This window comes from Netta rufina (genome assembly GCF_964035555.1).
Source record: "Netta rufina genome assembly, chromosome: 1".
Lineage (NCBI taxonomy): Eukaryota > Metazoa > Chordata > Aves > Anseriformes > Anatidae > Netta > Netta rufina.
Genome location: NC_140123.1, coordinates 150,133,188 through 150,150,393, shown reverse-complemented (window position 1 = coordinate 150,150,393; position 17,206 = coordinate 150,133,188). Strand labels below are relative to the sequence as shown.

The following is a 17,206-nucleotide window of genomic DNA, read 5'->3' as shown; positions in this document are numbered from 1 at the left end:
CTTGCTGTTCAGTAAAAACAGAGCATAAAATATTCTGACTCCTGCTCACTCAGCTAGGTTTTGAGGGAGGAGAGCAAAAAGATCTTTATTACTGGAAAGGTGCCTTCCTTTTTAAATGTTCACAAGCCATCCTGCCAGTTTCTGCAGAAAATTCTATGGCCTGGCCCCAGAGTGGGCAGCTAATTGGAGAACTTATCAGAAGAGTCAGGCAGAAGAAGAATCTCTCTATTCCCCAGCTGTTCGCAGTGACAGCTGGAAACTAGACACCAAGTAAGTTTGACAACGGCCTCCCACTAAGGAGAAGATGTGCTGAGGATAGGACAGGCAGGAAAACAGAGAACAGCATTCGTCCCCTGTACCCACAGGCTGCCCAGCCACAAGAAGTAAACTGTGCTTATGAGTACTTGCTTACCACGTATTTATTTATTTATCGCCTGTCTTGCAGGAATGGATCATCTGTGTGTTCTGCTTAAGAAACAACTTTCCTTGTTTTGCCCTCCTATCATCCATCTGCATCTCAGAGATGGTGAGGATCCCTATTCCCCTTGACCTGCTGTCTATCTTCACATCTACATTTTACATCTTTTCGGCAGGATGGTTTTTAGCCACCACAGATGGTCACGGTGAGCATGGCAGAACTGGGGCAAATACATCCATACACACAGGGCTGTACCTTTTATACGAAAAATGTCATAATTTTAAATTTCGTTATCTTGGGTTGTTTACAGCTCATATTTCCTTAACTAGTAGCTGTCTCCAGAGTAGGATGGGCACCTCTCCTGGATCTGCGCCTTACAAACCCTGCAAGCTGCATGCCAGAACTTTGTTCAGCTGAGGATGGTAAAAACCCTGCCCCATATTTTGGGGGGAGCATGGAGAGAAGAGCTGCTGTAGCTGTTGTTGCTCACAGGAGGGAGATGGTGGTGATTCCCAAGGGGCCTCATTACATTACTCCACTGCCGGATGGGGTGGCATTAACGGGTTGCATAAGCGGGTCCCCAAGGCAAATACTGCAATGTCTCCATGAGGAGTTTCTGCTGACACCCTTCAGACCACAACCAGGAAGGCAGCCCTGCCTTGGAAAACGTTTTTGAACAGTTCACAAGCCTCAGGCAGCTCAAAAGCCACATGCTGGCCACTCCTAATTAGAGAGGAGAAAAAGAAGGCTATTTTTGACCAGTACACTGTAGTTAGTGACTTAGCATATTCCACCGTGTCCTGCGGAGACAGGCCAGTTAGCAGATGAGAGGAAGAGATCAAAGTTGTACCATGCATTATTTAGCATATACTCCTCATCGCCACAGAGACTGTGGGTTTACCTATGCAATCAGTAGCTGAAAAAGGCTGGTAAATGGCAGCACCATCCCGAAATGTCAGCACTATGGCAGGGACTGCTAACCCAGCTATCAGAATAAGCTGTGCTGGCAACACTAGACATGTGTCTGTACACGATCATCTAAGTTCCACCCAGTGAACTTCTAACCTCTCAGCCCAGCTTAGGCACCGACCACAGAAAGGTTCGTATTCCCTTCCAGAAGAATCAGTTATCAGACTTGTTAGCTTTCCAGAAGCTTCTCCTGAAGATCATAGAATCACAGAATTTCTAGGTTGGAAGAGACCTCAAGATCATTGAGTCCAACCTCTGACCTAACCCTAAGATCAGAGATATCGGCACCCAGCAACCACAAAACTCGAACTTTGAGGTTTTATATGAGGTGATCTGAATTTAGGACCATGGTTTTCTCCATTAACTCGCTAATTAAGGACAGGGCACCCTGTCAAGAAACAACCAACTTGCAAGTACTCTAAGCAAACATAAGAGGTTCCAGAAAAAGTTGAATATTTCTCATATTTTAACTTCTGGAAGACTAGTTAGTAGATTTAGAATGCAGTTTTCCTGGTACGCACAAGCAACACATTGAAGTCATTTTCAGTCTCGTGCCTCCTGACTGCCTTCACCTGAACATCCTGGAGAACAAAGCTCCCTCCCTAATGGATTCAGAAAAAGTTGTCATGTGCTTTGCTATAGCTTCAGAGTGGAATTCATGTCATCTAATGCTAGTTGTCAAAAAGTCAGGCATCTAATAAAAGATGTGCTTTTTCTACAGCCATGAGAAGAATTAATCCAACCTCAAATTATCAGACCTAAGTATTTAGGACAGAAGATGAGTGATCCTCAGAAGGTGGCTCTTTCCTTTGTACTGCTGCCCGTTGGTTTGGTTTACTCGGGCTAAATAAAAGTCCCTTTTCCATAGTTGTCAAATCCATGGCTGATCTGAGATGCCACAGAATTGTTCCACTGTGTACAAAATGTTTTGAGATGGCGGGAGCCAGGACCAGGATGTATCAATGGGAAAAAAAACACATTACACAAACAATACATTTTAAACTCTTTTCTGTATGCCATCTGTGGAGCTGCAAGATGCAGACCAAGCTAGAAACATACTGCTTTGACTTTAGTAGTGTTTTAGTTGATAACAACTATCATGGCAGTTATCTTTGCCTTTACTACCCATTGATCTATACCTCAAATCACTGTAGATTCCTGTATTAATTAATATACTTAGAAATACATTGATCTAGACTTTTGTCATAATATACCAATGATTCTCTCGTTTCTTCCCAATGCAGTATTTGATCTGCTCTGTTGTTAAGCATAACAGAATGTTTCGCTATCCTGACCTGGTGCAATTTTCCCCTGAGGTCGTGACAAAGAACAGGGCAATTTCTTGCCGTCATAGCTCTTACACATGGCAAGAGAAAGCCCGAGCTTCAGCCAGGATAATTTGCCACTTATAATTTGCAGACTGCAAAAACTTCATATATGAGCAAAAGAAAATGATCTCGGAGGATATTGTGCCAGATCTCCTGGTCGTGCATAGCATTATGTGGGAAAGCCACATAATGTCTTCTAGGCAGGTTGGCCGCACAAAAATGGTGCCATTTTCGGATTGAAACCTTGGCTCCCAAAATGAACTTCAGGATGCACTGAAAGGAAAGATAATCCCCCTCCTATTTGCAGCCAAGAGGCCACGCTAAGGCTTCTAAGAAGGCAGAGCTAATGGCTATGCATAAGGGGACAGGATACAGTGTGCTGCTTTTCCCCCGCATCAAGCGCGCCCGACGCAGCTGTGTTTATGAATGTGTCATGAATGTAAAAAGAGTAATTGCTTGAAAATAACATGGACTCTAAATATCTAGTATTTTACAATAAATTCTGTTATGACTGAATGCAAGATGGAAAGTTTTGTAATGGTAGGTCAGCTAATCGCAAATGAGTCAGTGACTTCTTTTTCCCTCCAGTGAAGAGACTATTGAAAGACAATATTTTTAAAGTACCCACTGGCCCCTGCCTGACTATTAACTCACCCAATGAAGCATCTATTCAGCCTTGTTGGAGTGTCCAAAGCATCGCCATCTGGGCGGATGCCTGCCCATGCTGCCTGAATCACCTTTCACACTCTACATCCGGTTTAATGAAGAGTGCTTAAGCACGCTGAACTCAAAACACTGGGGCCTAGTGATCTTTGCCAGATATAAAAGCGACGTTTGTTGGAGGGCTCTTGACAGGAAATTACCATTTTCTGGGTTAACTCACACTTGTTGCTACTGCTGCCGTTAGACCTAGACAAGAAGCTCTTTAAGTCTGGGAGACTTTAAGCAGATTATTGTTAAACCCCCCAAATGTAAAATTAATTCAATTTCTTTTAGTATTATTTTAGAAAATACTACATTAAATATGGCCTACCAAGAAGTGCAGATTGAATTCCTGCAGTGTGAGGATGGCAAATAATCTCCTTATTCTTACCCTCAGCTCCCTGGCTGATTATGCAGGGAGGTGAAAGGTGTCTCTGTCCAAACAGCAAAATATTTTCCTTATGAATGTGCCTCTGACTTTACAGTGCATTAGCTCACACTGCTGCAGAATGCTGTGAGTTACAAGTTGGCATTAGCCACTACTTTAAGATTTACAAATAACTCGCACCAGAAATTAGAACAATTGTGAAGAACTGGCCATACAGTAACTTTATAAATATACGCTCAAAATCTCAAATAGTGTCAAAATTGGAACTATCGATTTCATCTTTATAACCCTCTATTTGAACCTTTTCTTCACAAAATGAAGCTTATTACATCTAACTAAATAGATTGGGTGAAATTTTCAAGTCACTCTAAGTGACCTTGGCACTTTGGGAGTGGCATTTGGAGCCTTATGAAAATCCTATTTGTAATTATTTAAAAAGAAGACATCTGTTTCCTGTTGCATTCAATACATAATTACTTGAACTACATTTTAATAACTCAAGTTTGTTATGAAGCCATACAGTTCGGAACAACAATTCCTGTTGCATGGGTGGGATTTGGATGGACTTTTTTTTTTCTTTCTTTCTGTCATTACTAGCTGTTAGATGACAGAATGGTTATTGGGAAGGGTGAATTATTCTTACTGCATTGGTATAGTCATAAGCTTATATTGTATATGCTCTGGATGAACAAGAACTTTTCCCTTCGGTTCCTTGTCTTACCTATGGAGTAGGTGGGACAGAACAACATGAATGGGTGCTAAAGCACTGGTTCTGTCTGGGAGATTTCTTCAGCTACTCCACTGGAAGGGAAAGAAGTTAATGCTTTCTTCCAGAGCTGCCCCTCATGTAAATCTTGCTGTAGAGGCTTATGGAGGTGAAGATGTGGTTGGGTAGAACTGTGGCATGCAACACTGCCCAGAAAAAACAAGTAGTGCTGCAACTCATAGGGCATTTCAAGGAAGCTGGGTGAAACCACTGTGGTCCTCAGACCAGTTTAGGACAGGCATTGCACAAAGACTGCTGAAAGCTCCTTGAACTACAGCCCTGGTGCTGTGCCTCTGAGAGGTGCAGATCCAACCTACTGCTTGACTTGTAGTACTGCAACATTTTTCAGACTGTTTTATGCAGATCATGTAAGTAAACCATGGACTGCAGAAGGTTCATGGTTGTTTCTCAGTGAGGGGGATGCAAGGGGAAGGTTAGCCTCTTTTTCTGAGGAAAAGAATCTTATGAGATAGCCCTGTGAATTTGTCCCATTTCTGTCCAACAACTTTAGAAACGGTCAATTTCAGCTAAATTTGATAGTTCTTTTGGGGGAGGAAGAAAGTTGCAGGGAGTATGAGATACAACAAGGATTAGTTTCTGGAAACTGCTTCCACTGTTTGTATTGCCCAGTAATTAAAGGGGCTGAACTTGGAGTTGTGGCTGACACAATATACATATAACCATAAAAGAAAACCTCTGACCCAGAGTGCTTATAATTTTAGGGTTAACCTCTCACCCTAAAGACACATAAAACATGCACAGTCTGCACAATGGTGCATCTAAATCACTGTTCTCCCAGGAAATATTAGGAGACATCACCCAGGGAGAGCACACCAGCTTGGCCAGCATCACAGTTGCATGATTATGGATATGCATCCCTAATCTCTGTTGCCCATTAACCTGTCTAATCATGTTTTGATCTTTATATTGTCTGTCTCTACACCCTGCTGTAGCAACAGAATCCAGAAGTTCACTATCCACCATGCTAAAATATACATATTTTTCTGTTGTATACCCATCTCCACTAATCTCAGTGAGTGCTGGTGGCTTCAATACTGTAGTTGATCTGCAGTTTGCCTCACAGACCAGCCCTGCTCTGGAGATTCATGCCTGCTGCAACCCTGTAACTGTCTCAGATTGCTGTCTTTTCTTTCCCAAACACATGCAAAAGCACAAATCATCCCCAGGGGAAGTTGTTTCCTCTGCATTTTGCTACCATGATGAACTGTGAAATCACCTTTTGCCCAGCCACATACACAGGGGAAAATGGCAAAAGAAAGTCATGGCTTTAAGAGAAGAGACAAATGAGGTATGACTGGAAGGGTAAGTCAAGTGGCTTCTCTGAAATCAAACCTCAAGGGGTGAGGATCCAAATGTCATTATTAACCATCCCAGGGTGCTACCTCATAGACCTTTAGTCACTTTGGCTGTGCAGTTTTCTTTTGCGTCACTTTATCCTGACTTTTCTTGCATTGAAACATTCAGAGAAGAGCTTAGATTTTGTTTCTTTCTTACTAGCCAAGTATGTGAGACTTTTTTTCTTCTTCCTCTTTTTTTTTTTTTTTTTATTTATTTTAATAATATATTATTAGTTCAATTGTCCTTAAATCTCTTTGTTTCTTGACTAGGAGAATTTTAGCAGCATATAGGTCAATTCAGTGGTGCTTTGCAGAGCAGGGAGCCTCTCATAAAATTGTATCATCTCACATATCTCATAAAATACTCTCCGTGCAGAGACAGGAATCTGTAATAAATTAACACTTTATTACAGAATCACGGGATGGTTGTGGTCAAAAGGGACCTCTGGAAGCCACCCGGTCCAACCGCCCTGCTCAGGCAGGGTCACCCAAAGCTGGTTGTCCAGGACCACGTCCAGGCAGCTTTTGAAGATCTCTAAGGAGAGAGACTCCACAGCCTCTCTGGGCAACCTGGGCCAGCCCACCACGTCCTTGTCTGCAAAGCTGCTTTCCAGCCAGGTAACCCCCAGCATGTACTGGTGCCTGTGGTCATTCCTCTCCACCGTATGCTTTATGCCTTGTTATAAACCCACTCTGACAACAGCAACACAGCAGCACAAGCACTTGTTGATACAAATGTGCTACTGCCAGTCCCAGAAGTTGTTTAGCGCCTCTTGAGAACGGAGCGCCAGCTCGGGAGCAGCTGACATTGGCCATGCTCCTGAGTGCAACAGGAGACAGCTTTTAAAAACAGAAAACAAGTGCTTGACTTCACGGTGGGGACTGCATCTCAAAAGAATTTAGAGGGAAACACTGTTATACCATTTCTGTGGCTCCCTGTTAAGTACCTCCATCTGAGATACTCCATTTGAAGGTGGTTACGTCACCTTGGCAAAGGAAGAAAAAGGCTAAGAAGGGGCTGTGTGCAGTATGGGATCTAGGAGTGCTTCCCATGTCCAAATGCCTGATCTGGTGGCTCCCTGGCTGAGTCCCTCCTACTTTCTCTGAGATCAGGTTTGCACTGAAAGGCTGGAGAGCGGCTGCAACTCCAGCAGGTTCCCTGCTCAGCACAACTTGAGAGAAGAGGACGTCCATGTACCCTCACAGAGTACCCTGCCCTTCAGTGAACACGCAGTCCTTAGGTAATTGCTGTGTGTAGAGCAATGAGAGAATCTATGCAGATTATCACAGAATCACAGAATTACTAGGTTGGAAGAGACCTCAAGATCATTGAGTCCAACCTCTACCTAACGCTAACAGTCCCCACTAAACCATATCCGTAAGCTCTACATCTAAACGTCTTTTGAAGACTTCCAGGGATGGTGACTCCACCACTTCCCTGGGCAGCCTGTTCCAGTGTCTAACAACCCTTTTGGTAAAGAAGTTCTTCCTAACATCTAACCTAAACTCCCCTTATAACCCTTACGTCTGGAAAAGAAATGGAGGAAGGAGGTGGGAGGAATAATGAAGATCTACACTGTCTTGAATAGTGAGAGTAAACAAATAGGTAATGAGTACTCCCTATTCCTCATCCCCCCCCCCCCCAAAAAAAAAAAAAAAGAAAAAAAAAAGGGCCATCCAGTACAATTATAAAATAGCAGGTTTTAAACCAACAAGAGAATACATGCTTCATACAAACCATTCTTCAGAAGTACAAAAGAGCTCAAAGAGAGTAATGGAGAGTGAGTTGCTAGAAAATACAACAGCCCAGCTGCTGCTTCCTACTCAGGACATCCCTAGGTCAGCTCTTACCAAGCACAGTGTGGCTATGCTGGTGAAAGGACCATGCTCCACCTACCCTATTACTAATACTTTTCCTCTACACATGCACTTCTGGCCATTGCTAGAGATAGAACCTGCATAAAAGGACCTACAATATGACATACTACAGCCATGCATTATAGTACCTACATATATACCATATGCTTGCTGTATATTGCACTGCATGAACAGCGATGCACATTCGTATGACGTGCATCTTTCTGTGTTACCAGATACATTGAAGTATAAAAACATATGCTGCTGCAGATTTCTCTAACTACTCTTCCTACCAAGAGTGTTACCCTTGTGATTTACACAGAAAGATGACCGCAGCATGAATTACTTTGTGTCTAAGGAAGAGGTGGAATGCTATTAATTGAAGCATTTATGGATAGCCTGAAAGAGGATCAAGACCTGTTCAGCCAGGGTGAAATCTGCAGACAAAAGCTGTGATCAAAAGCCAGCCAAATGCAGATTGTGCAGGCAGATTAGATGGTGACAATGTGCAGGGGTTACCTTTGAAGGGTGTACCTCTCTGCTACACTTGACATAAGTTGATAGGAACACTCAGAAGTTTTTAGACAGAGCTGTTGTCTATTTTCTGCCCTGGCATCTGGTTCACCTAAAACTAGAGTCAGCAAACTTACAAAACTGATTTTTTAGTCAGTAGAGATCTGTTTATGTAAATGCATTGCACACCCTCCTAAATGATGATGGAATTAGCAGATATGATTGCATGCACTTCAGCACTGCTGTTTAGAGAGCTAAGTAGTACCAAATCGATCTGTAGATAATCTTTATTTTATTTTTTTTTTATTTGTGTGCCAGGCTCTTGGCCAGTAAGCTGAGTCAAGAAATGAGCAATCAAGCCTGGAGTTACAAGGAAACAACTGTTCTGAGAAATATTCACAGATGCTGATGAAAGAAAAAAAGTATTCGGATTAAGACCAAGGTTTGAACAGACTGTCCCTGTCAACAAAAAAGACTCTTAGCCATCAGTGGGAATTAGTCAGCCTGTATCACCAGAAGGCGACTGTTTTAGGCTCTGGCTGGGTTAGTAGCTGCAGAAATTACTTCATCAGAACATTTACTCCGCTATAAAGTCTTTTACAAACCATCTCCTCTACTGTTTTGCCTTCTTGTCCACCTGAAAGTCATTGATCTTTCTGAAACTGTGGGCTACTTATCAAAATCCCCATTTAGCCTACAGTAACAAAACACATAACATTGCTCTATGAGCCAACCTAAGCTCCAAGACTTTCTCAGGGGTGAGAGGTAACAACATCCTCATGGGCTCTCACTAGTCAATTATGGGACAGGGTGTGAGTGAGCATGATGCCCACCACTGTTTTACTTCCTCTAAGACTAAGACTAAGGGACCCAAATTATCCAGGAGCCTCTCCCTAAGATGGACCTGCTACTAGTCAGGTGAGATAGGCTTGTCTTGGGACTCCTGCCTGCACTCTTCAAGAGCTGTATGTAGTACAGGAGCTACAACTGTGTGACTTCGTAGCGAGGTGGGGGTTGGCCTGTTCTCCCACGTGCCTGGTGACAGGACGAGGGGGAATGGGCTTAAGTTAAGCCAGGGGAGTTTTAGGTTAGATGTTAGGAAGAACTTCTTCACTGAAAGGGTTGTTAGACATTGGAACAGGCTGCCCAGGGAAGTGGTGGAGTCACCATCCCTGGAAGTCTTCAAAAGACGTTTAGATGTAGAGCTTAGGGATATGGTTTAGTGGAGGGCTGTTAGCGTTAGGTTGGAGGTTGGACTCGATGACCTTGAGGTCTCTTCCAACCTAGAAATTCTGTGATTCTGTGTGATTCTTCACCAGCACAGCCCCAGTGTAAGGATTCTAATGATAAAACCACAAAAGGCATCCTAAAATCGACACAATGCAATTATCACGTCAGTCTGTGTGTGAAGTTGGGATCAACATTTTACCTGTTTGCAAATACAATTTAAAAGATCTCTCATTCCCTTCTGCTTTCCCAGCTGTTCAGTCCTCCCCACTTCCACTAAATAAAGTTATTCCCTCCATCCCCTCTGCACTAATTCCACTTTTGTTGTTGTTGATGGTCTATAAATTGTATCTGCGAAATGACCCATCTTAAAGTTGTACCAAAGAAACAAACACAACTCTTTTTCTTTAGGACTATTGCTCTGGGCTGGAAAATAGCCCTAAAATAACTGACCTGATAAAACCCGGAATATGATGCTCTCTTCCTCAGAAAGAGGTTGGACTGACATGGTGTTCTTTCAGACTAAATAGTAATTTATAGCTGCAGACTCAAAGCCACCTCTATTACATCCTGTCTGTTTCAACTCAGGCCCCTTTCTGGGACAAGGGCTCCCTCTGATTCCGTGTTTGTAGAGGAGAACTTACCCCCCACACAGATTTTTTTTTTTCTTTGAGTTAATCCCCAGACCCTATCCTAAGGAGCTAAAGCTGATCCAGAGTTCTATATTTGTACTGAATGTAGATTACAACAAAGAATTCTTTTGAAGAGAGATGGTCAATGCCTCCACTTCTCGACTGATTACATTACCACAGCAATACACTGCATCTCCTCTGGTTTCAGTACAGCGGCAGCTGTTTATATATTCATTGCAAATTTGGCTCCCGGTATTTTGATTTTGCAACGTCATGAGTCCTGCTGCAATCCCTTACACCATATTCCACTTAGAAAGCCCGATAGAAAAAATGTGGTTCCCTAACATCCTGTTAGGCTTTGCAGGCAACAGTACATTATGTACTTCTGTTGGTTAAAAATAGCTAAGAAAGCATTTTTCATCAGGGCAAGCACTTCACAGAAGCTTGTTTAGTTTTAAAAACAATGTCAGCAAATTCCATATTTGAATCAGTTAAGATTTTTCTTAAAGTAAGGTTTCAGTTTGTAGCTCCTTTCAATACGGAATAAGTACATTGATATGAGTTTGTTAGCTGCATTTTGCCATGAGATTACATCTCAGTTTACAAGCAGCATGAGAAAAAGCATGCTAAATACAGGTTGAAATCATTTTGCTCTCATATGAAATCATTAAAGCATAGCTATTCTTCATGTATATCCAGGGCAGCTCAAGGGCTAGCAAGAGAGGAAAAAGTTATCTGACATCTGCATTTGTAGAGACAGCCTATTACAGAAAGAAAAGCATTTTCACGATTTTAATGTATGTTACTATTTCTATATGACATATTAACCAGGACATGAGTAGGCTACAAATGTATTGATCCCGCTTTGTTTTATTCATTTCTTGCTTAACTTGTGCTATGTCAGTGTGGCAGACAGGATATAAAGGAAACTCCTTCTATGGTTGACAAATTTTCTAAACAGTAAAAGCCTCATTCTCCAGATTCATGGCCTTAGAGGTCATTTCAGAACTACAAATCATGTGGGTTTTCTCTGGTAAAGAGAAAGAGAGTAAAGAAAATTGGTGAGCCAATATTAAGTCAAAAATTGATGCATCCTGGAAAAACAACAACAACAAAAACCCTTGAAATAACAGGGTATGGCCTGTAGTGAAAAAACAATATATACAAACCTATTGTAGGACACTACTTAAACATATACTCACTGTTCCTATTGAAGATACAGCAGCTGCAACAACTAGTTAAATCCTCACATCTCACATATTCTTTTTGATGGACCAAGTGCTACACAAACGGGTGAGATGTTGTAGATTTATTTTTTTCCATGAGCTAGAGAATGATTGCTGAGCTGGTCCAAATGAGCACATTTGAAGATTATCCTATACAAATCCAGTACAGGACAATCTTCCCAGCTGATCGCAAAAAGCTTTAAGAGATCTTAAGAAGGAATAACTTATTTGAGATCACCTGGTAAACTGACACCAAAGACCAGAATGAGATGCAGGTTTCATGTGTTCCAGTCCAAAGCACTACCAAATTCGTATCTTTGCATCTGGCATGAAACCGTTCCAGTCCAGTGACTAGAGTTAAGCATGGTGGTCCTTAATATACTTGCATAAATTTCCAGTAGATAAGGCATAAGAGGCACCATGTTGTGGAATACCCCAATGTCATTACCTCCAGCCCGTGTCTGTCCCTTGCAAGTCTTCCAGCAGAGCCCCCAGAACCCTCTACGCTGGGGAAGCACCAGGTGTGCGATGTGCTCAAGAGTGGCCCTACTTTCGAACTGTTGCCAAATTCCATCTTCATTCTTAACCTGTGCTGTTCCCTACTGGTTTGGTTTTGTGAACTGAAATAGCCCTGAAATAGTTACTGACATCCCTCATTACCATATGGTAGGAGTCTATAGCCTATATTCTAAACAGTGGAATGGGGTCCCAGAGTTATTCAAACTATATGCAGAACTCACATTTTTGGCAAATTCCTAACCATAAGTATTCTCAAAGGAGGAGGACCAGAAGAATTCCCTGTGGTTCCTGAATCTTCCTTCAAGCGTATTAAAACACTTTTATTAGTTGTTAGGAATCTCTTCCTGTTCCCATCTTCTAAGAAACATACAACTAATTATATTAATCTTTGTTTCAGCTACCTCTTAACACAGAAACACATTCATGATCCATATTGCTGGATTTTAGAGTTTAGTACTCTAAATTCACAAGCTAAAGGTATTTCTGATAAAAGAATCTCCCCTAGAATAGAAAGATATCAAGGTAATATCAGAAAAGAAAAAAAATAGGGACCATCAATGACTAGAGATGATTCAAACAGCATACATGCTGATAACAAATGTACAAGTAAAACTTTACTTAAATGTTGGATCAAGCATTTTCAAGAAATAAATCCAACTTACCTGTGAAGAGCTTCTGTGGTAAGCCGAGTAATGAAGTGGTCCAGAAATAGCAGTATCATGCGGTAAAGATGGATATTGACTCTGCATTGGATGGGGATGCTGGTTGCTATAGCTACCGTAGTTGTAACTTCCTGTGTATCTAAAATTCATTAAAAACACTATTTAGTATGCATGTTAATTATATTCCCACTAATAATTCTGTAAGTTTTATCAGACATACAATTATACTTTTTTTGCACAGGAGAATGGTATCTTAAACTACCTCTTTTTAAAAGACATTTCTCAGCTCAGCTGGCAAGCAGGTGCCACAATGAAATGATGTGTTCAACACAAAAACAAATGCAGGGACTCAGGATGTTTCTGTGACTAGTTGTAAATTGCAGACTCATTTTTGCACTTTCTAGGAATATTTTTCCCTTTTATTATTATTTTTTATTGCCACGTTCTTAGTAAATTGCTATCCAGACTCAGGAAGCATGGCAAATTTAACTTAACTGTACTGTGGAGTTCAGCTATCTCCTTACACTGTGATCAGATTTTCCTTTTTTTGGAGAGGGAGAAAGATGTATTCATTTACATCTGAAGCATACAACATACAGCTTTGGTGCAGCTGACTTCAGAATAGAATGGGATTTGAGCTTGGAGAACCTGCCCACTTTCTTTTTTTAGTCCAAACCTTTGTTTTAGGACAGACAGGGGTAAAGGAGGGAGCAGTTTCCTTAGCTATAGTGTCAATGCTTGTTGGCCACCATTATCTAGGCCATTCAGTAGCAAAAGATGAATGGACACTTTCTGCATCCTCCCCATCTCTGTGTAGACATGTGAATGTTCAATATTAATTGAGCACAGAAGTTTAAATACTCTTAAAATATATGCTAGACTGAAATGAAACACAAAACATAATAAACAAAAAGGCAGACAACACATTGTGAGAGAGGGAAGATAGTTATTTGTATGGATTTTACTTTTTTTTTTCCTTTTCTTTTCCTTTTTTTTTTTTTTTCAAGTTCAATGTCATTTTTAGTAGAGTAGGGTAGAGTTTAAACTGCTTTGTTATTCCTTTGAACTTATAATGGTATTCTAGAGATAGCATGTCATGTCTTACACCAGGCAAACCAGACAGCTTCAAAATGAGAGCAGACTGCCCCATCTAAAAACTTTTTCAGGACTTAAGATCCCACGACCATCTTTACTGTTCAACATTTAGCTCTCACTCTTATATCAATTTGTATTTATCTGTAAATGTAAGTGGTTTCCATAATTACCTCAGACAAACTGGTTTTCACATGACATGACTTTGATAGGCTCTCTGTGGAAAGTGGGGGAGAGAGAAATGGCTGTGCCATGGAGTTGTAGCACACTGTGGTAGGCAGACATCCTGTGTTTTAATTCCTTCAACACAACAGACTGATAAGCAAAATTTGTAACAGATTTTTTTGGTAGTCTCACAAGCCTGACATTTCACAGAGCAGCCTTTTCTGTTTGAAGAGGAGACTTGTCTATCTTGTCTCTCCTGTAGTCCTGGAGGCCCTTGGATTCCCACGTAAAGCCAAGTCCCATGAAGCAGTGTCTGCACTTCATGCTCTCTCTAGTCATCAAGGATGCTCTGTCCTAGTTTGGAAGATACTGGTCTACCTCCTTCATTCAAAATCTTATTGCTTTTTGTCTCAAATGCACAGTTAATTCACTTGAGCATTGAGTTATAAACTTTCTTATTCTGTTTTTTTGTCTGGTACTTTTGGTCCAGGAATTTCCCTCTTTCTCAATTCAGCTGCAGGAGAGAATACTGAAGGACATGAGGAGGAGATGACCATTCTCCTTCAAGGCTAATATTTTCCTGCCTATCTGAAACTGCTTGGCTGGGGAACTCTAATTCTCTCTAAGATGAAAGTGCACCTGAAAAATCCCTCCAAAATATTTCTGCCAATCACCATGTCTTACAGTGACTTCTGAACAACATCTACAATCATTGATTAACAGGGATGATAAACTAATGGGGTTTCTTAGGGGAAGTCCAGATGGGAACTGGCAGTTACTCTAGAGTCTAGCAGACCTAGATATGATCCAGAAGAAAATGGTCAGTTGATCATTTGCACGGTACAGGGAACAATGCAAAGTCCTGCATCTGGGATGGCATAACTCCTGCAGTGCTATAGGTTGGGGCCATTTGTAGAAAAAGCAACTTTGCTGAAAATTGCCTGCACGTTCTGATGGACAAAACGTTGAATGTGTATCACCAGTATGCTCTGGCAATGAAGAAGGCCAAGTAAATACTGGTCTGTATTAGCAGGACTGTAGACAGCAAGCCTAAAAAGTGATTATTCCCCTCTAGGGCTTGAGAAGCCTAAGTACTGTGTCTTGTTTGGGGCTCTCAACTACAAAAAGGATGCTGACATACTGAAGCAAGTCCAGTGGAGGCTATCAAAACAGATAGGGGACTGGTCTACTAGAAGGTATCTGTGTTTGTCCAGTCTTAAGAAGAGAGGCAAAGGGATGATCTACAACTGTCTAACAGAAGGGGATAGAGCAGCTAGAGCCAGGCTCTTCTCAGAGGTGCACAGGGATAGGACAGGAGGCAGCGGACACAAGATGGAACAAGGAAAATCCCAGCTAAAAGACTTGTTTCCCCTGTTAATACAATAGATCTTCCATTGATCGTCCTGATATCCCATACGTGTGGAGAGTACCATTGTGGATTTAGAAGATTTACCGGCATGAATTAGAGTAGGTTATGAACTCTGTGCCCTTCCCCTTGTTTCACAAATATTCACTAGTATTGCTTCTTATAGGTCTTGTTTTAATAATGAAGAACAGACCAGGAACCCTTTTATTCATTTCTGTTAATATGCAATTGGTCTTAATTAAATTTTTATTTTACAGGGAACAGTTATCATTGAATTTATATTTTATCTTCTAAAACTGGCCAGAAATACAGATAAAATGTTTGTACAAATCAGTCCAACAGTCTATATTTGTCTGTCTTGGGAGCTTGGAGGGCTTTACCTTGTTCCAAGGCCTCAGTTCTTAGAATATCTTTACATTGTGGAATACCATCATATAAAGTGCTCTGATATTTTAGGTATTCTCTTCCTATCTCAAGATGTTCTGGAGGCTTTATATTTTAAATAGGATCACCTTTAGTGTGCAATATTGGTAGAAACCCCTGCAGAACTGCTGTTAGAATGCTTTCAGGTATGCTGAGTGGCCAAGAATCTGCACTTGATGTGAAATTCACCTGCAGCAGGGGAATGGCTCCTGGCCTGTGCACTGCATATGCTCTCTGGCTGCCCCTCCACATGGGAGTGAGGTTCAGTCTATGCGGCTATGACAGCTGCTAACTCTATTTCTCTCTTCTCAAGAAACCTTGACATCTTAGTGCAGACTTTGATCTTCTCTCTCTGTTACTTTCCAGAGCAGCCAACTGAATGTTGCATACAAGGTCTCCTATTTTTTTTTCCCTTCTGTTTGAATCTGTGACTGTATCTTCCAAAAGAACCATGGAGTCTTGGGCTTCTGAACACTATGGGTGAGGTTACTATGTTTCTGTGCAGGCCTTTCTTCAGGAACATGTCTCTGTTAGCATATTACATCAGACTTGAATCATATAAAAACTAATATACCAGTGTGCTGTTTTTGCTGCAGATCCAAAATAAGTACGTGTTGTAATTATTCAGAAAAACATTAATAGTGCTACTATATAGAGAACAAATAAGATCAGAAAATCTTTGAGATAGAAGGCACGTAAGCATCAATTAACAGAGAGGTTGTATCGCTACATTTAAAAAGTCAGCTCCAGGCAAGAAGGCAGACACCACCAAAATGTTTTTAGAAGCATCCCCAATATGTTTCTAAGCATGTGTTCCATGTAAATCCAAACTGCGAAAGAAGTCAGGTTATAGAAGTCTTTGTTAATTTCAGTGTCCTGGTTTCAGTTAGAACAGAATTAATTTTCTTCCTAGTAGCTGGTGGAATGCTGTGTTTTGGCTTAGGATGAGAAGAGTGCTGATAACACCCCGATGTTTTAATTGTTGCAGAGCAGTGCTTATACCAAGCCAAGGACACCTCAGACTTTTGCTCTGTCCTGCCAACAGGCAGGCTGGGGGTGCAGTAAGAGCTGGGAGGGGACAGACCCAGGACAGGTGACCCGAACTAGCCAAAGGGGTATTCCATACCATCTGACGTCATGCTAAACAATATATAGGGGTGGCTAGCCGGGGGGAGGGGGCCGGACTGCTCGGGGTTAAGCTGGGCATCGGTCAGCGGGTGGTGAGCAATTGCATTGTGCATCACTTGTTTGTACATATTATTATTAGTAGTACTATTATCATCATTGTATTATTATTATTATTATTATTATTTTCCTGTCTTATTAAACTGTCTTTATCTCAACTCACGGGCTTCACTTTCCATTTCTCTCCCCCGTCCCAGAGAGGGAGGGGGGAGGGTGAGCGAACGGCTGCGTGGTGTTTAGCTGCCAGCCGGGTTAAACCACGACATTCAGAAATACTGATTCACTCAGATAAAAAGTTTCCTCAAATCACCTTCCAGAGGCGAGAGATTCCATTAATAACAACGAATTCTCATGTATGTATACATACATGTATCTATAGATATATTCACTGCCTTACCATGGCTTGTTCT

At 41.5% G+C, this 17,206-nt stretch overlaps 1 protein-coding gene across 1 annotated transcript in view; it reads right to left on the bottom strand.

Moving 5' to 3' along the window:
- Positions 1 to 17,206, bottom strand: part of RFX4 (regulatory factor X4) — a gene marked incomplete at both ends in the record, with an annotated part of 91,727 nt that overhangs the window by 603 nt on the left and 73,918 nt on the right. Inside the window, one exon of the mRNA XM_084290303.1 lies at positions 12,566 to 12,704. Coding sequence (XP_084146429.1) covers positions 12,566 to 12,704 — 139 coding nt within the window. The remainder of the gene's footprint in view (positions 1 to 12,565; positions 12,705 to 17,206) is intronic.